The following is a 16093-nucleotide window of genomic DNA, read 5'->3' as shown; positions in this document are numbered from 1 at the left end:
AAAGTTTGAGAGCCTTAAAATGAAAGATGCGCTGTCCTCAAAGTATTGAGTATAGGAGTTGGGATGTTATGGTGAGGTTGTACAAGACATTGGTGAGGCCAGATTTGGAGTATTGTGTGCAGTTCTGGTCACCTAACCACAGGAAGGATATCAGTAAGATTGAAAGAGTGCAGAGAAGATTCACTAGAATGTTGCCGGGTCTTCAGGAGTTGAGTTACAGGGAAAGATTGAACAGGTTAGGACTTTATTCCTTGGAGCGCAGAAGAATGAGGGGAGATTTGACAAGAGGTTTACAAAATTATGAGGGGTATAGACAGTAAATGCGAGTAGGCTCTTTCCACCTAGATTAGGAGAGATAAGTACGAGAGGACATGGCTTTAGGGTGAAAGGGGAAAGGTTTAGGGGGACCTTCTTCACTCAGAGAGTAGTGGGAGTGTGGAACGGGCTGCCATCTGACGTGGTAAATGCGGGCTCACTCTTAAGTTTTAAGAATAAATTGGATAGATACATGGACGGGAGAGGTCTGGAGGGTTATGGACCGGGTGCAGGTCAATGGGACTAGTGGAATAAAGTTTCAGCACAGACTAGAAGGGCCGAATGTCCTGTTTTCTGTGCTGTAGTGTTCTATGGTCCTGGACTTCTGCTGCAGCTGAGATGAGCACAGCCTCTCCCCATGTAGTTTCTCCCTGGTGGGAGTGGAGACCCCGCCATATTTCACTGCTGCGCCTCCATTAGCACCGGGGCTGTGATGCTTGTCTTTCTGTGCAGGTACCCTGTCCAGCATCCCAACCGCGCTAACCCGCTGGACCGAAGAGTGCAAAGTACTGGATGCGGAGAGCATGCACGATTGTGTGGCAGGTGAGTTGGCGTGGGGAAGGGGTTCCCACTGGCAGTGAGTTCAAAACTATTCATGACCAAAGTCGATAATAGTTGGGAGAATATGGAACAGTGGGTACGTTTAAGAGGGAGCTGATTACACTTACAGAGGCAAAAGGATACATACGATGAGCGATTGTTTACATACAATGAGCGATCGTTACATATGAGGAGTGATTGTTGGCTCTTGGACTGTACTCATTGGAGTACAGAAGAATGAGCCGGGACCTCTCAGAAACATTTTGAATGTTGAAAGGACTGGACAGCGTAGATGTGGCTAAGTTGTTTCCCTTGGTGGGTGAGTCCAGGACTAGAGGGCACAGTCTTAGAATTAGAGGGTACCCATTTAGAACAGGAGAAATTTCTTTAGCCAGAGGGTTGTGGATTTATGGAATTCGTTGCCACATACAGCTGTGGAGGCCCGATCATTGGGGGTGTTTAAGGAGGAGATTGATAAGTACTAATTCGTCAAGGTATCAAGGGATATGGGGAAAAGGCCGGGAATTGGGGCTAGATGGGAGAATAGTTTAGCTCATGGTGAGGTAGCAGAGCAGACTCGATGGGCCGAATGGCCTAATTCTGCTCCTGTGTCTTGTGATCTTGTGAGGAAGAGGATTACTTCACAGGGAGGGAGCTTAATTACCGGTAAGTTAAGTTCAAGTTTCTTGTCATGGGCATACACACCCAGGGTATAAATGCCATGAACATCAGCTCTTTGCAGCTGCCGCACAGTACATTACAAACATAAGTTAACTCAAACACGTATCTACACGTATGTGAAGAATCAGAGGACGACTAGAGTGAGGGTAGGACCGATCAGGGATGAAAGAGGAAACGTGTCTGGAGTCGGAAGAGGTAGGGGAGGTCCTTAATGAATACTTTGCTTCAGTATTCACAAGTGAGAGAGACCTTGACATTTTGTGAAGATGGTGTACAACAGGCTGATGTGCCAAGGCATGTCAACGTGAGGAAAGAGGGTGTGTGGGAACTTCTGAAAAACATTAAATAGATAAGTCACTGGGGCCAGACAGGATATATCCAAGGTTATTACGGGAAGCGAGGGAAGAGATTGCTGTGCCTTTAGCGATCATCTTTGCATCCTCACTGGCCACAGTGGTGCCAGATGATTGGAGGGTGGCAAATGTTGTTCCTTTGTTCAAGAAAAGGAGTAGGGATAACCCTGGGAATTACAGACCAGTGAATCTTAGGGCAAATTACTGGAGAAGATTCTTAGAGACTGTATTTATGGGCATTTGGAGAAGCATAGGCTGATTGGGGAGAGTCAGCATGGCTTTGTGAGGGGCAGGTCGTGCCTCACGGCCCTGATTGAATTCTTTAAGGATGTGACAAAGCACATTGATGAAGGTAGAGCAGTGGATGTGGTGTACATGGATTTTAGTTAAGCGTTTGATGAGGTGCCTCATGGAATGCTCAAACAGAAAGTCAGGAGGCATGGGATCTCGGGAAGCTTGGCTGTGTGGATTCAGAATTGGCTCGAAGACAGAGGGTGGTTGTAGATGGAGCGTATTCTATCTGGAGGTCGGTGACCAGTGGTGTTCTGCAGGGATCTGTTCTGGGACCCCTGCTCTTTGTGATTTTTATAAATAACTTGGATGAGGATGTGGCAGGGTGAGTTAAGAAAGTTTGCAGATGACACGAAAGTTGGTGGTGTTGTGGATAGTGTAGAAGGCTGCTGTAGGTTACAACAGGACATTGATAGGATGCAGAGCTGGGCTAGGAAGTGGCAGATGGAATTCAACCTGGATAAGTGTGAAGTGATACACTTTGGAAGATTGAATTTGAAGGCAGAATACAAGGTTAATGGCAGGACTCTTAGCAGTGTGGAGGAACAAAGGGATCTTGGGGTCCAAGTCCCCACGGGTCCCTCAAGGTTGCCGTGCAGGTCAATAAGGTTGTTAAGAAGGTGTATGGAGTGTTGGCCTTCATTAATCAGGGTATTGAGTTCAAGAGGTGTGAGGTAATGTTGCAACTCTAGAACTCTGTCAGACCACACTTGGAGTATTGTGTTCAATTCTGGTCACCTCATTATAGGAAGGATGTGGAAGCTTTAGAGAGGGTGCAGAGGAGATTTACCCAGGATGCTGCCTGGATTGGAGAGCATGTCTCATGAGGATAGATTGAGCGAGTGAGGTCTTTTCTCTTTGGAGCAAAGGAGGATGAGAGGAGATTTGATAGAGGTGTAAAAGATGATAAGAGGCACAGATCGAGTGGACAGTCAGAGACTTTTTCCTGGGGCGAAAATGGCTCACGCAAGGAGACATAATTTTAAGGTGATTGGAGGAAGATATGGGGGGGGTGCGGGTGTCAGAAGTTAGTTTTTTTTACACAGAGAGCGGTGGGTGCGTGGAACACACTGCCGGCAGAGGTGGTGGGGGCAGATACATTTGGGACATTTAGGAAACTCTTAGACACATGAATGATAGAGAGATGGAGGGCTATGTGGGAGGGAAGGGTTAGATAGATCTTAGAGCAGGATAAAAGGTCAGCACAACATAGTGGGCCGAAGGGCCTGTACTGTGCTGTAGTGTTCTATGTTCTTTAAACTTAAGTTATACATTATGTACACGACAAAATAAACTTAAAGACATTAGTGCAAGATTGAGAGAGAGGAGTGTTGGGGTTTTTCAGGTGGGTTCGAGAACCTTATGGCAGTGGGGAAGAAGCTGTTGTTGAACCTTGAGGTGTGGGCCCTCGGGCTCCTGCACTTCCTGCCTTCAGTTAATGCCCTGAATGTTACTCAGTGGGTGACAGATGTCCAAGTCGGGCGTTCCCCTTGATGGTGTGCCGAAGGCATAAGCCTGCAGTGGGGTTCGAACCCACAGCGATGTTATCAGGCGAGCCTCATTCTGAGGGCAGACCCGACCCTCTGGGTGTCAGCTCTGTCAGGGGTGGGGGGGTGGTCTTACAGGATGGTATCCGCCTCCCTCGGGATCGGGGTTGGGTGGGGAAAGTGTGCCGTCGACCTGAGCTGAAGCTCTACACTAACTGGGGTTGAACTCCCTCTCTCTCCCCCCCCCCCCCCCCCGTTCGACGCAGTGGTGAAGCTGCCCATCATCCAGCACTTGGAGTCGCTGCGTGACGAGGAGCTGGAGGAGCGGAGGGAGAAGCGCAGGAAGCAGCTGGCAGAGGAAGAGGCCAGGAGGGAGGAGAAGGCCAAGGAGGAGAAGGAGAACAAGGAGCAGAATGCACCGGTGAGTGCCTGGGGGGTGGGGTATGGCTGTTGACAGGATCCCCACCCTGGAGGACAGCACTCTGTGCTGATGGAAGACTAACTGTGACAAGGGCGCAAAACTAGCAGGGAAACTATTAACGGCGATCTCTCTGGCTGGGAGCCGGACCTTCCTCCCTCTGGCTGGGAGCCGGACCTTTTTCTGTGTGAACGTGGGTATCTGGAGGTCTTCCCCAAGAAAAGGCAGCTCGGAGGGTGGTGTCAGTGGTCTGTTTCCCAACTGGATATGCGAGGAGGGGGGAGTTTAGTTTCCAAAAGCAGCACACAAAGGGAACTGGAGGAACTCAGCGGGTCGGGCAGCATCTGTGGAGGGAAATGGACAGTCGATGTTTCGGGTCGAGACCCTTCATCAGGACTGGATAGAAAGGAGGGGGATAGCCAGTGTAAAAAGGTGGGGGGAAAGGGGTGGAGCAAGAGCTGGCGGGTGATGGGTGGATCCAGGTGAGGGGGACAATTGGCAGGTGAGGGGTGGGGGGAGAGTGGGAATGATGCCAGAAGCTGAGAGGTGGAAGGAACACAGGGCTGAAGAAGATGGAATCTGATCGGAGAGGACAGTGGACCATGGAAAAACAGGAAGGGGGGTGGGGGGGAACCAGTGGGAGGAGTGTGTGGGAAAGAGAGGGTGATGGGAGGCCGTTGGGATAAGGGGAAAAAAAGTAGATAGAGGGGATTAGTTACCAGAAGTTAGAGAAATGAATGTTGAGGCTGTCAGGTTGGAGAGCTACCAAGGCAGAATATGAGGTGGTGTTCCTCTAATCTGTGTCTAGCCTCGACCTGGCAGTGGAGGAGGCTGTGGACAGAAACGTCCATGTGGGAATGGAAAGTGGAAAGAAAATCGACACGAGAGACTACAGATGCTGGAAATCTGGAGCAACTCACAAAGGAGCTGGAGGAACTCAGGTCAGGCAGCATCTGGTGTGTTGCTCCAGATTGCCAGCATCTGCAGTCTCTTGTCTTTCCAAAACACAGTAAGATACCTTTATTAGTCACATGTACATCGGAACACACAGTGAAATGCGCCTCTTGCGGAGAGTGTTCTGGGGGCAGCCCACAAGTGTCGCTGCGCTTCCGGCACCAACATAGCACGCCCACAACTTCCTAATCCGTACGTCTTTGCAATGTGGGAGGAAACCGGAGCACCCGGAGGAAACCCACGCAGACACGGGGAGAACGTACAAACTCCTTACAGACAGCGGCCAGAATTGAACCCAGGTCGCTGGCGCTGTAATAGTGTTACGCTAACCGCTACACCACTGTGTGTAAAATCGTGGTTATCAGAGGAACTTCAGAAGAGGAATTGCTTGAAGTTTTAATGCTTTGTTCTCCCCCACCACCACCACCACCCCCCACCCCCCAAGAAAGATGATTGATTGTGTGTGTGTGTGGTTATTAGTTTGCTCAGACACTGATACAACTTTCCTGCACTTGTTTACGAAGCAGGCTGCGGGTTCCACTGGAGCTGCCAACTCGTCTGTTCAAGGTGACAAGAACCAGACAGGTTTGTTGCTGTGTAGTCTGCACCTTTTTGGATTATTTCTTTTCTGTGTACCCAAGACATTTCAGCACAGTAAAGGCAGTGTGTGTGCAAGGTAGGCAGTAGGATGTTGAGGGAAAAGGTATTAGCAGTAGCTACACCATTATCACCATTCCCCCCACAGAGTACCACAAACGGTGAAAGCTCTTTCAACACTAAATAAAAAATTAATATGTTGAGGACAGGTACAGGTTAGAGTTCAGCTTCATCTACTCTGTCCTGTCGCACGCTCTTGAAGCAGAGGCAATATGAGTGAATACACCGCCCCATCACACACACTCCCGGGGTCAGACACAGGGTGAAGCTTCCTTTGCACCATCCCATCACACACTCCCAGGGTCAGACACAGGGTGAAGCTCCCTCTGCACCGTCCCATCACACACTCCCGGGGTCAGACATAGGGTGAAGCTCCCTCTGCACCATCCCATCACACACTCACGGGGTCAGACACAGGGTGAGACTCGGTCTGCACTGTCCCATCAAAGGCAACAACAACAGGGAACGAAAAATAACAGAAAATGCTGGGCTCATTCAGCTTGTGTGAAAACAGAAACAGGTAACTTTTCAGCTGGAAGAACCTTGCTTGGAACTGTTTCTCTTCCACAGACGCTGCTTGACCCACTGAGTGTTTGCAGCATTTTCTGTTTTTGTTTGGCATTTCCAGATCTCCAGTTTTGATTTTTCAGCTCTTAACATGGGTATGGCTGTAGAGTCAATGTCTGTGTGAAGAAATGACTGCACAATTTGGGTTTGTGTACCTGTGTGTAGTCGTGCCCCCCTGTAGCGGTGCACCGATTGAAAATGAGAACACACTCTGCGCCCAATTCTCATGCAGCTGCAAGGTTCAAAAGGGTGTACTGAACAGGAAAGTCGAGAAGAAAATAGTGTGCTGCCAAAAAAAGAAACTGATTGAAGCTCTGAGTTTGTCATAACTAAATTTTTTTCTCCTTGTTGACTTGTTCGTTCAAGTTTTAAGTATGACTGGCCATCTGGAGATGGAACAATGCCCTTTGGAATGAGGTAGTAGGTTGTATAGTTTTAGGGTCATACCCGATCTTGGAGTTAACTATACAATCTACTGTCTTTCCCACGGTGGCAAGGCTGGCTTCCCGAAGGACATGAGGTCTCCGCTCCCGCTTACGGAAAGGACTTGTGCGTCTCGGATGGGTTGCTTCTCCAGTTCGACTGTCTCGGCTGGCTGCCGTTGTCTGAGCTGTGGGGTGGGGGGGCCAGGTAAAAGCTGGCTGCTGCCTCCTGACCTGCCGTCCCACTCGACCTGGTTCCACTCGCACTAGGGGGTGCTCCCTGACGTGGTGCAGAGGCCGCTGCTTATCGGAAGACACGTTGAAACAAGAGCCCAGACCGCCCACTTAAAAGGACGTGCAGGGGGACATCACTGCTGGAAGAGGTGCAGAGCAAGGATACGGGCCCTTCGGTCCAACTCATCCAAGCTGACCACAATACCGAGCTCAGCTCGTCCCATTTGCCTGCATTTGGCCCAAATCCCTCTAGACCTTTCCTCTCCATCTACCTGTCCAAATGTCTTTCAATGTTGTTGTACTGGCCTCCACCACCACCTGTCAGCTCATTCCACATACCCACCACCCTCTGTGTGGGGAGAAACTTATCCCTCAGGTCGCCTTGAAATCTTTCCCCTCTCACCGTAAAGTGTTGCCACGCTTCCGGCGCCAACATATCACGCCCACAACTTTCTAACCCATGCGTCTTTTTTTTGGAATGTGGGAGGAAACCGGAGCACCCGGAGGAAACCCACACAGACGTGGGGAGAACATACAAACTCCTTACAGACAGCGGTGGGAATTGAACCCGGGTCACTGGTGCTGTAATAGCATTACGCTAACCACTATACTACCGTGCCTGCTGTAAGGTCACCCCTCAGCCTCCTGCTCTCCAGGGGAAAATAAAAGGCCCCAGCTTCTCCTCAAGCCCTCCAATCCCTATAAACATCCTGGTGAATCTTTTCTGCACCATTTCCACCATAACCCCATCCTCCTTGTAGTTGGGTGACTAGAACTGCACACAGTACTCCAAGTGCGGTCTCACCGAAGTCTTGTACGGCTGTAACATGACGTCCCAGCTCCTGCACTCAGTGCCCTGACTGATGAAGGCCAATGTGCCAAACACTGCCTTCACCACCCTGTCTACCTGTGTCACCAATTTCAGGGAACCATGTACATGTACCCCTTGGTCTCCTTGTTCTACAACACTCTCCAGGGCCCTATACCTTTACTGTGTAGGGGTGGGGTGGGGGGGGGGGTGGGTTGGTGCTAATCACCAAGTCCTTGGGCAGACCTATATCACCAGCCATCAGCTCCTGATCTCATTACTGCTTGAAGAACCACGCTGGCTATAAGTTGGCTGTCTTGCTGCTTGTGTGATAACAGTGACCACAAGCTTACGATGGCCCGGGGTGAGATCGCTCGGGGCCCTGCTGCCTTCCAGGGAAGCACCCATTCCCTTGCCCCGTTTTCCTTTCATCTGTCTCCGGCACCTCTGTCAATTAGAACATAGAACACTACAGTACAGGCCCTTCGGCCCACAATGTCGTGCCGACATTTTATCCTGCTCTAAGATCTATCAAACCCTTCCCTCCCAAATGTTAACCCTTCCCTCCCATTTCACTATCATTCACATGGCTATCAATTAACCTGCAGTTTACACCGGTCTGTGACCCTCCCGTCGGCAAGTCTGTGGAATGTGGGAGCACCCGGGGGAAACGCCCACAGACAAAACGTGCAAACTTCACACCAGCAGCAGACATCAGCTCTGAACCTGGGTCTCTGGAGCTCCGAGGCAGCAGCTCTAACCGCTTCACATTGCCCATCACTGAACGCCGAGAGGAAAGAGCCATTTAAATTTGGGGAAAATGTTTCGCCATTCAAAACCAGGGGCCATCAATACAAGATGGTCACTGCTAAATCCATTCCAGGGGGGTGGTGCGTGGGCGGCTGAGGAGAAATCGCTTCACCCAGCTGCGTCCTTGAGATTTGGTCCCACGGTGGTTGGTTGAAGTGAATAAGCACGAATGGATCAAAGTGGGGAAAACTCACGTCTGCATCCAAGAGAGAGAGGGGGGTGGGGGGGGTTTCGTCAGTGTGAACGCTCGGAGTGGAATGCCCCATCAATTTTGTGCACTGCTCCTCGGGTAGTATTCACTTCATTGTGAGGCACTTCCTGAGGCCACACCAAGCGTAAACCTTGGCAAATCCCAGCAGAAGGTGCGAGTTACTGCTGCAACCGGAGGCGAGTGTGGAGTCGGGTCAACGCTGTCCTTGGCGCAGGAGGGACTGGTCCAATATGCTTTGGCACGCTGAGGTAGTAGGTTGTATAGTTGTAGGGCGGTGATTCCCCACTTTTCTTTTTGCCCTGTTTGGAGATAACTATACAACCTACTGCCTTCCTCGCTGAGCAGTCAGGCGACTGGCAGGCCCACTCTCAGACCAGCTTGTGATTGCCGCTGGTTCAAATGCGATGCGTTTGTAAAGATGGATCTCATGACGTTGAATGAGTTGCTGTTTCAGAGCTGTGGAAGAGTGCAAGGGCAACTGCCCTCTTGTGTTGACTGGTTTTTGAATTTTTTTTCAGTGTTCATTCTAAGAACACTTGTAGTTGGGGTTAAACACAGTGAAGCCCCCTCTGCACAGTCCCATCGCACACCCCCAGGGTCAGGCACAGGGTGAAGCTCCCTCTACGCCGTCCCATCACACGCTCCCGGGGGCAGACACAGAGTGAAGCTCCCCCTACACTGTCCCATCGTATGATCTCAGACCAGAGACAGCACTGGTTAGGTGCAGTGTGAAGTTTCAACTGCAGGTTGATTTTAAAAAAACACAACAGGGAGAGTTTCTGTTCAAAATGCTTCCTGAGGCGCTCAGGTGATAAATGGGACTTCGCTGTGGTGGGCTCGTGAATTTTAGTTGGTAACCACCGTAGAGAACCATGAATCTCAGCTGTCACGGTTACTCATTGTGTGTGACGCCCTTTGTATGTGATTGTTTGGCGCACACTGATCCCCTTCAGTCCTCTGACCGGTGAAGCCCTTCTGTGGCTCTTTATCCTGGTCATTCCCCCGCCCGCTGCCTGCCGGCTTGTACCAACTTCTGAGCCCTTCTCTCTTCCGTCCGCACAGGCATGTGCTCCAGCGCTTTGTCGGCCACGAACGAAGCCATCAGCAACATCGCAGCGTCGATCGCGGAAGCTGCGCTGGAGGCCATGAGGACCCACGGCCAGTTAACGGGTGAGCGTACCTCAGGGGAGGGGCCTCTGCTCCACAGTAGTGTGGAGACTGTGCAAAGGGGTTAAACAACACTGGCTCCCTGCCTTTTCTCCAAGCAGAGAACAGTAGCGTGGTTGCTAAGTCACTGGGCAACTGTGCAGAGACTTTATAGAGTTGTACAGCAAAGAATCAGACCCTTCGGCCCAACTCGTCCATGCTGACCATGATGCCTCTCTATGCTAATCCCATTAGCCCACTTTAGACCCAGATCCCTCTACTTTCCTATGCAGGTATCTGGCCAAGTGCCATGGATAGTAATTGTACCTGCCTCCATCGCAACCCTCTGTGCGGAAAAACTTGACCCTCAAATCTCCATTAAATTTCTCCCCTCGCACCCTAAACCTGTGCCCTCTAGTTCTAGACTCGCCTGCCCAGGGGATAAAGACTGACTATCTATCCTATTTATACCCCTCGTGATTTTATAAAGCTCTGTAAGGGCATCCCTCAGCCTCTAGCGTGCCAGTGAGAATGAACCCAGCCTCTCTCATCTGTCCTTGGAAGTAAAGCCCCCCATTCCAGGTAACATTCAGGTGAATCTCTTCTGCACTCTTTCCAATACTGTCCCATCCCTCCTGTGGTGTGGCGACCAGAACTGTACACAATACTCCCAAGTGCCATCTAACCAGCGTATTGTACGGCTGCAGCACGACTCAGCTCTGATAGACCAAGGCTTGGACTATAATATCACAGCATCTGGGGAATTTAAACTTGGTAACGTAAATCTGGAATTAAAACTCACTGCATTCAGATCCTGTAGAAACCCATCTGGTTCATGAATGTCCTTCAGGGAACCTGACTGCCTTGCTCATTCTGGGCTCTGCGTGGCTCCGAAGACCAATCTGGTTGATTCTGAGCCACAGTTGGGGATGGGCAGTAAATGAGAAGGAATTGTTCCCAGCGGTTGGAGGGCAGGTTCATTCCGAAGGGTGAGGAAGTCCAGTGGGGTACGAGCTTCCCACTGGGAAAGTCACACTGGACTCAGGGAGCACGCGCTCACCCCTGTCTTTCAAGTACTGTGTCTAGTTCTGGTCGCCTCATTATAGGAAGTATGTGGAAGCATTGGAAAGGGTGCAGAGGAGATTTACCAGGATGCTGCCTGGTTTAGAAAGTATGCATTATGGGGAGAGACTAAGGAAGCTAGGGCTTTACTCTTTGGAGAGGAGGAGGATGAGAGGAGACATGATGGAGGTGTACAAAATAGTAAGAGGAATAGATAGAGTGGACAGCCAGCACCTCTTTCCCAGGGCGCCAATGCTCAATACAGGAGGGCATGGCTTTAAAGTAATGGGTGGGAAGTTCAAGAGAGATATCAGAGGGAGGTATTTTACCCAGAGAGTGGTTGGGGCATGGAATGCGCTGCCTGGGGCGGTGGTGGAGGCAGGTACATTGGTCAAATTCAAGAGATTACTGGATAGGCATATGGAGGAATTTAAAATAGGGGGATATGTGGGAGGAAGGGGTTAGATGGTGTTAGGCGAGGTTTAAAGGTCAGCACAACATTGTGGGCCGAAGGGCCTGTATGATGCTGTACTGTTCTATGCTTCTATAAGTGGATGATCGCTGGGTGGTCCCATAGATCGCAGTCCTGTTACCCTGTGTTGGAATTGCGGTCCTTGCCCGAGAAATGACTTGTTTCCCTTCTCCCAGACACAGAGCAACCCGTCGTCGGCTCCACCGGGTTGGACACCCCCCGCCTGGAAAACTTCCTGCCTGCTCCCACCTCGATGGAGGGCACCCCGGCCGCAGAGGCGCAAGCCCTGGGTGCGCTGGAGACGGCCCAACCTCCCCTCCAGTCCGGGGAGCAGTCTTCACCGCTGCAGCTGGCACCCACTGAGGAGGTGACGGCGCAGTCCCTGATGCCTGTGGAGCCGGCTGAAGCCGTGCCAGAGAGACCAAGCGGAGAGGCCGAGGCCCTACAGATGGAGATGTCTCCTGCGCCAACCACAGGTGAGACCAACCCTTGCCTAGACCTAGATCATTGTACTTGTTAGCTTCCCTAACCACTGTCTTCATGTAGGGTGTTGCTGGAGTATGCACGGCCCTTACCTCAAGGTCAAGTTTATTGTCAGATGCACAAGTCCATGTGTGCACAGGTGCAATGAAAAACTTATTGCAGCAGCATCACAGGCACACAGCATCAGATAAGCAGCATTCACAAGAAAAACATAAATTGCACACAATTTATACAAGAAAGAACACAGTTAAAACCAAAATACAAAGTCTGCTGTTGTGGTTAGGGTTGTGTCAGTTGGTTCAAGAACCAAATGGTTGAAAGGAAGGAGCTGTTCCTGAACCTGGTGGTGTGGGACTTCAGGCTTCCGTACCTCCTGCCCGATGGTAGCTGGGAGATGATGGCATGGCCCGGGTGGTGGCGATCTTTGGTGATGGATGTTGCCTTCTTGAGGCAGCGCCTCCTGTAGATACTCACGATGGTGGGGAGGGATGTGCCCGTGATGTGGACTCAGCCCAGTACTACTCTCTGCAGCTTCATGTGTTCCCTCACATTCGAATTGCCATATCAGACCGAGATGCAACCTGTCAGGATACTTTCAACAGTACATCTGTAGAAATTAGTGTTCGGTAGTCTTTCCTCAATGCCCTAACCGATGACGTAGTTTCATACCCAGAGTACACTGGAAGCACTTCACAGAGATTCCTCGGGCTAAATCCTGGGATGAGGGATTGTCCTATCAAGAGAAGCTGGATAATTTGGGTCTGTATTCCTTGAAGTTTAGAAGAATGAAGGGTGATCTTTTTAGAACAGGACAGCTCAGGAACAGGCCCCTCACCCCACAATGTCTGTGCTGAACACAATGCCATATTAAACTAAATCCCTTCTGCCTGTACATAGTCCATATCCCTCCATTTCTTGCACTTTCATGTACCTAACAGCCTCTTGTGTGCCACTTTCGTATCTGCTTCCACCACTACCCCCAGCAGTCCATTCCATGCACCCACCACTCTGTGTTTTCAAAGAAAAGTTTGCCCTGTATGCCTCCTTTAAGCTTTTCCCTTCTCAGCTTAATGTTTGTCCAGTATTTGACATTTCTACCCTGGGGAAAAGACTCTGTCTACCCTATCTCTGCCTCTCATAACTTCATAAACTTCTTTCAGGTCTCCCCTCAGCCTCCAATGCTCCAGAGAAAACACTCCAAGTTTATCCAACCTTACCTTGTAGCCCATACCCTCTAATCCAGGCAGCATCCTGGTGAACCTCTTCTGCACCCTCTCCAAAGCCTCCACATCCTTCCTGTAATGGAGCGACCAGAACTGCACACAATACTCCCAAGTGCTGCCAAAACAAGCTGCAACTTGACTTGCTGACTCTTTTACTCGATGCGCCACCTTCACCACTCCAAGTTTATCCAACCTTACCTTGTAGCCCATACCCTCTAATCCAGGCAGCATCCTGGTGAACCTCTTCTGTACCCTCTCCAAAGCCTCCACATCCTTCCTGTAATGGAGCGACCAGAACTGCACACAATACTCCCAAGTGCTGCCAAAACAAGCTGCAACTTGACTTGCTGACTCTTTTACTCCATACGCCACCTTCACCACCCTATGTATTTGTGTGGCCACTTTCAGTGAGCAGTGGACTTGGAGCCCAAGATCCCCCTGTACATCAGTGCTGCTAAGGGTCCTGCCATTAACTGTATACGTTCCCCTTTTTTTTAAACGTACAACATCCTGAGGGGACATGACACAATGAGATGTTTCCAGTGGTGGGAGAGTCTCAAATGAGGGAGCATAGGTTCAAGATATTGGGTAGTCATTTAAAGACAAGGTGCGTTGTAATTTCTTATCACTGAGGGTGGTGAATCTCTGGAATTCTCTCCCAACCCCCCCCCCCCCACTGAGAGGTGTGGAATGTGGATTATCAGAAGTATTTAGAGAGGGGGTGTATCGTGGAGGGTCGTGGCTGTCACGTGACAGCACTGCCCCTACCTGGTCGGAAGACACACCACTGCCAATCAAGGTTTGGCTCCACCCCACTCATCAGTGCACACCTGAACCATTGGTCCTTTTAAGCACCTTTGTACTTGGCCTTGGGCCATTGGCCTGCTTGAACTACCTGGGCTGGACCCCACACCCCCCCCCCCCCCCCCCAGCCCTCCAGCACTGTAAAGAGTGCCATGTGCTTGGTTGTCTCTTTTGTCTCTGAAGGATGCCGTGTCGTTAAGCTGTGCACTGAACATCTACGTTAGCATATCCCTAGTAGCACAGAGCCGTGCCTGCACTGTCAAGGGGTGGCGGGTAGTGTATTGCTTTTCCTTGATTGTTTGTACCCAGTTCGTTGTGTGTATTTCCCCACGCTCGCTATCACTGGTGGGTGGGTGTGTGTTGCCCTGTTACCTTCTCCCTGCGTTTGTCTTTGTAAATAAAATCTTTCCTTGCCAGACTGTGTTCAGAGTCCTTTACTTTCGAGGCCTCGAACTTGTCTCACAACAGGGCGAGGTGGATAAATTTTTACAAGATTGGTGGGATTGAGGGCTAGTGGAGCTTGAGGGAGGTCAGCCATGATCGTATCGAGTGGTGGGTTCGGCTTGAGGGGCCGAGTGGCCTACTCCTGCTCTTGAAGTGGATAACGCGGGCTGAATCATGTATTTCCTTTCTTCCTTCCCCCCCCCCTCAGCCTCCCAGTCACCTGAGAGAGTGGAGAGCTCAGATGCCTTGGTGACAGTGGGCAGTCAGCTAGAGGGCTCACCCATGGACACCAGCAGCCCAGTGTCTGGCATCTTGGAGGAAGCGGCAGGAGAGGGCCTGGGCTCTGGGGCCGGCGAGCAGGACAGGCCGTCTGCCGAAGAGAGGCGGCCGCCCCCCGAGTCGACCGCTGCGGCAGAAGCCCAGGTGGAGCCAACCACCACCGGAGAGCTGAGGTGAGCACGTACCGTCGTCGCATCAGTCCCCTGGCATCACATTGAGAGCATTTCTGCTACCATGTCCGAGGGCGGCACCCAATCTCTGGGGGTCGCTTTCTCATCCAAGCCAGGTCCAACGGCAGTCCCCAATCTCTGGGTAGCTTCCCCATCCAAGGCTGATCCAAGGACCCAATCTGCAAGGTCGCCTCTCAATCCAATCTCCCATGGGTAGCCTGCTCATCAAAGCCAGGTCCAGGAACAGTCCCCAATCTCTGGAGAGCTTCCCCATCCAAAGACAGTACCCAATCTCCCTGGTAGCTTCCTCATCCAAGCCAGGTCCAAGGAAAGTACCCAATCTCCTCGGTAGCCTACTCATCCAAGAACAGTACCTCATCTCCGTTGCCTCTCAATCCAAGCCAGATCCAGGACGGTCCCTTATCTACATGAGTAGCATTCTCATCCAAGCCAGATCCAAAGACAGTGTCCAATCTCTCTGGGTGACTAATTCATCCAAGGACAATGCCTAATCTCCATGTGGTCTCCTGATCCAAGCCAGATCCAAGATCAGTACCCAATCTCCACTGGAAGCTTCCCCATCCAAGCCAGATCCAAGGGTAGTCCCCAGTCTCCCTGAGTAGCCTTCTCGTCCAAGGACAATCCCAATCTCCTGGGCAGCTTCCTCTTCCAAGCCAGATCCAAGGACAATCCCAATCTCCTGGGTAGCTCCCTTATCTAAGCACAGTTCCCAATCTTCCAAAATAGCCTCCCGATCTTAAAGCAGATCCATGGATAATCCCAACCTCCCAGGAGTTAAACCCATCGTACAGCCCAGCCCTCCACGGTGGAGTGCTGTGGGAAGGACTGCACTACCAGTGGTTAGTTCCCATCTTGCTTCCCCAGCTAGGTGTCCCAGCATTTCTTTTGAGTCTGTACTTCCGGTGTTGTGAATTGACATTGGATATTTTTAAAAAATCAAATAATGGCCAAAATGGGAGATCCCGTCCTCGTTCGTCGTTGAGTATCCATCATCAATGGTGAGCACATTGTTGCCTTCAGAGACATCTCCAGACCAAAGCTGACCCCGTTTTGTGTATTTGCTTATTTCTCCCCACCCCCAACAGTGTGTCCTCCTCCGTCACCTCTGTAGCCTTGCCTGCCAGAGACAGTGTGCCGGGCACCGGAGTGACTGCATCCTCCGATGCGCAACCCTCCTCCAACAGCGATGAAGACCCTCTCGCAGGTATGCAGCATGTAGCAACCACTTCTTTTTTTTTTCT

General features: G+C 50.9%; 1 protein-coding gene across 11 annotated transcripts in view; it reads left to right on the top strand.

The window, feature by feature from the left end:
* Window positions 1-16093, top strand: part of huwe1 (HECT, UBA and WWE domain containing E3 ubiquitin protein ligase 1) — a 275712-nt gene that overhangs the window by 211424 nt on the left and 48195 nt on the right. For 10 of the 11 annotated variants that reach the window (XM_052009021.1, XM_052009019.1, XM_052009022.1 and 7 more), the window contains 7 exons: window positions 769-858; window positions 3934-4088; window positions 5564-5624; window positions 9811-9918; window positions 11605-11904; window positions 14591-14834; window positions 15938-16056. In XM_052009021.1, the coding sequence (XP_051864981.1) occupies window positions 769-858; window positions 3934-4088; window positions 5564-5624; window positions 9811-9918; window positions 11605-11904; window positions 14591-14834; window positions 15938-16056 (1077 nt within the window). The remainder of the gene's footprint in view (window positions 1-768; window positions 859-3933; window positions 4089-5563; window positions 5625-9810; window positions 9919-11604; window positions 11905-14590; window positions 14835-15937; window positions 16057-16093) is intronic. The other variant, XM_052009018.1, reaches the window with a different exon arrangement.

The sequence above is a fragment of the Pristis pectinata genome, chromosome 43, assembly GCF_009764475.1.
Source record: "Pristis pectinata isolate sPriPec2 chromosome 43, sPriPec2.1.pri, whole genome shotgun sequence".
Taxonomy (NCBI): Eukaryota; Metazoa; Chordata; class Chondrichthyes; order Rhinopristiformes; family Pristidae; genus Pristis; species Pristis pectinata.
Note: the sequence above shows the minus strand (reverse complement) of the source record. Positions and strands in the feature narration are given on the sequence as shown.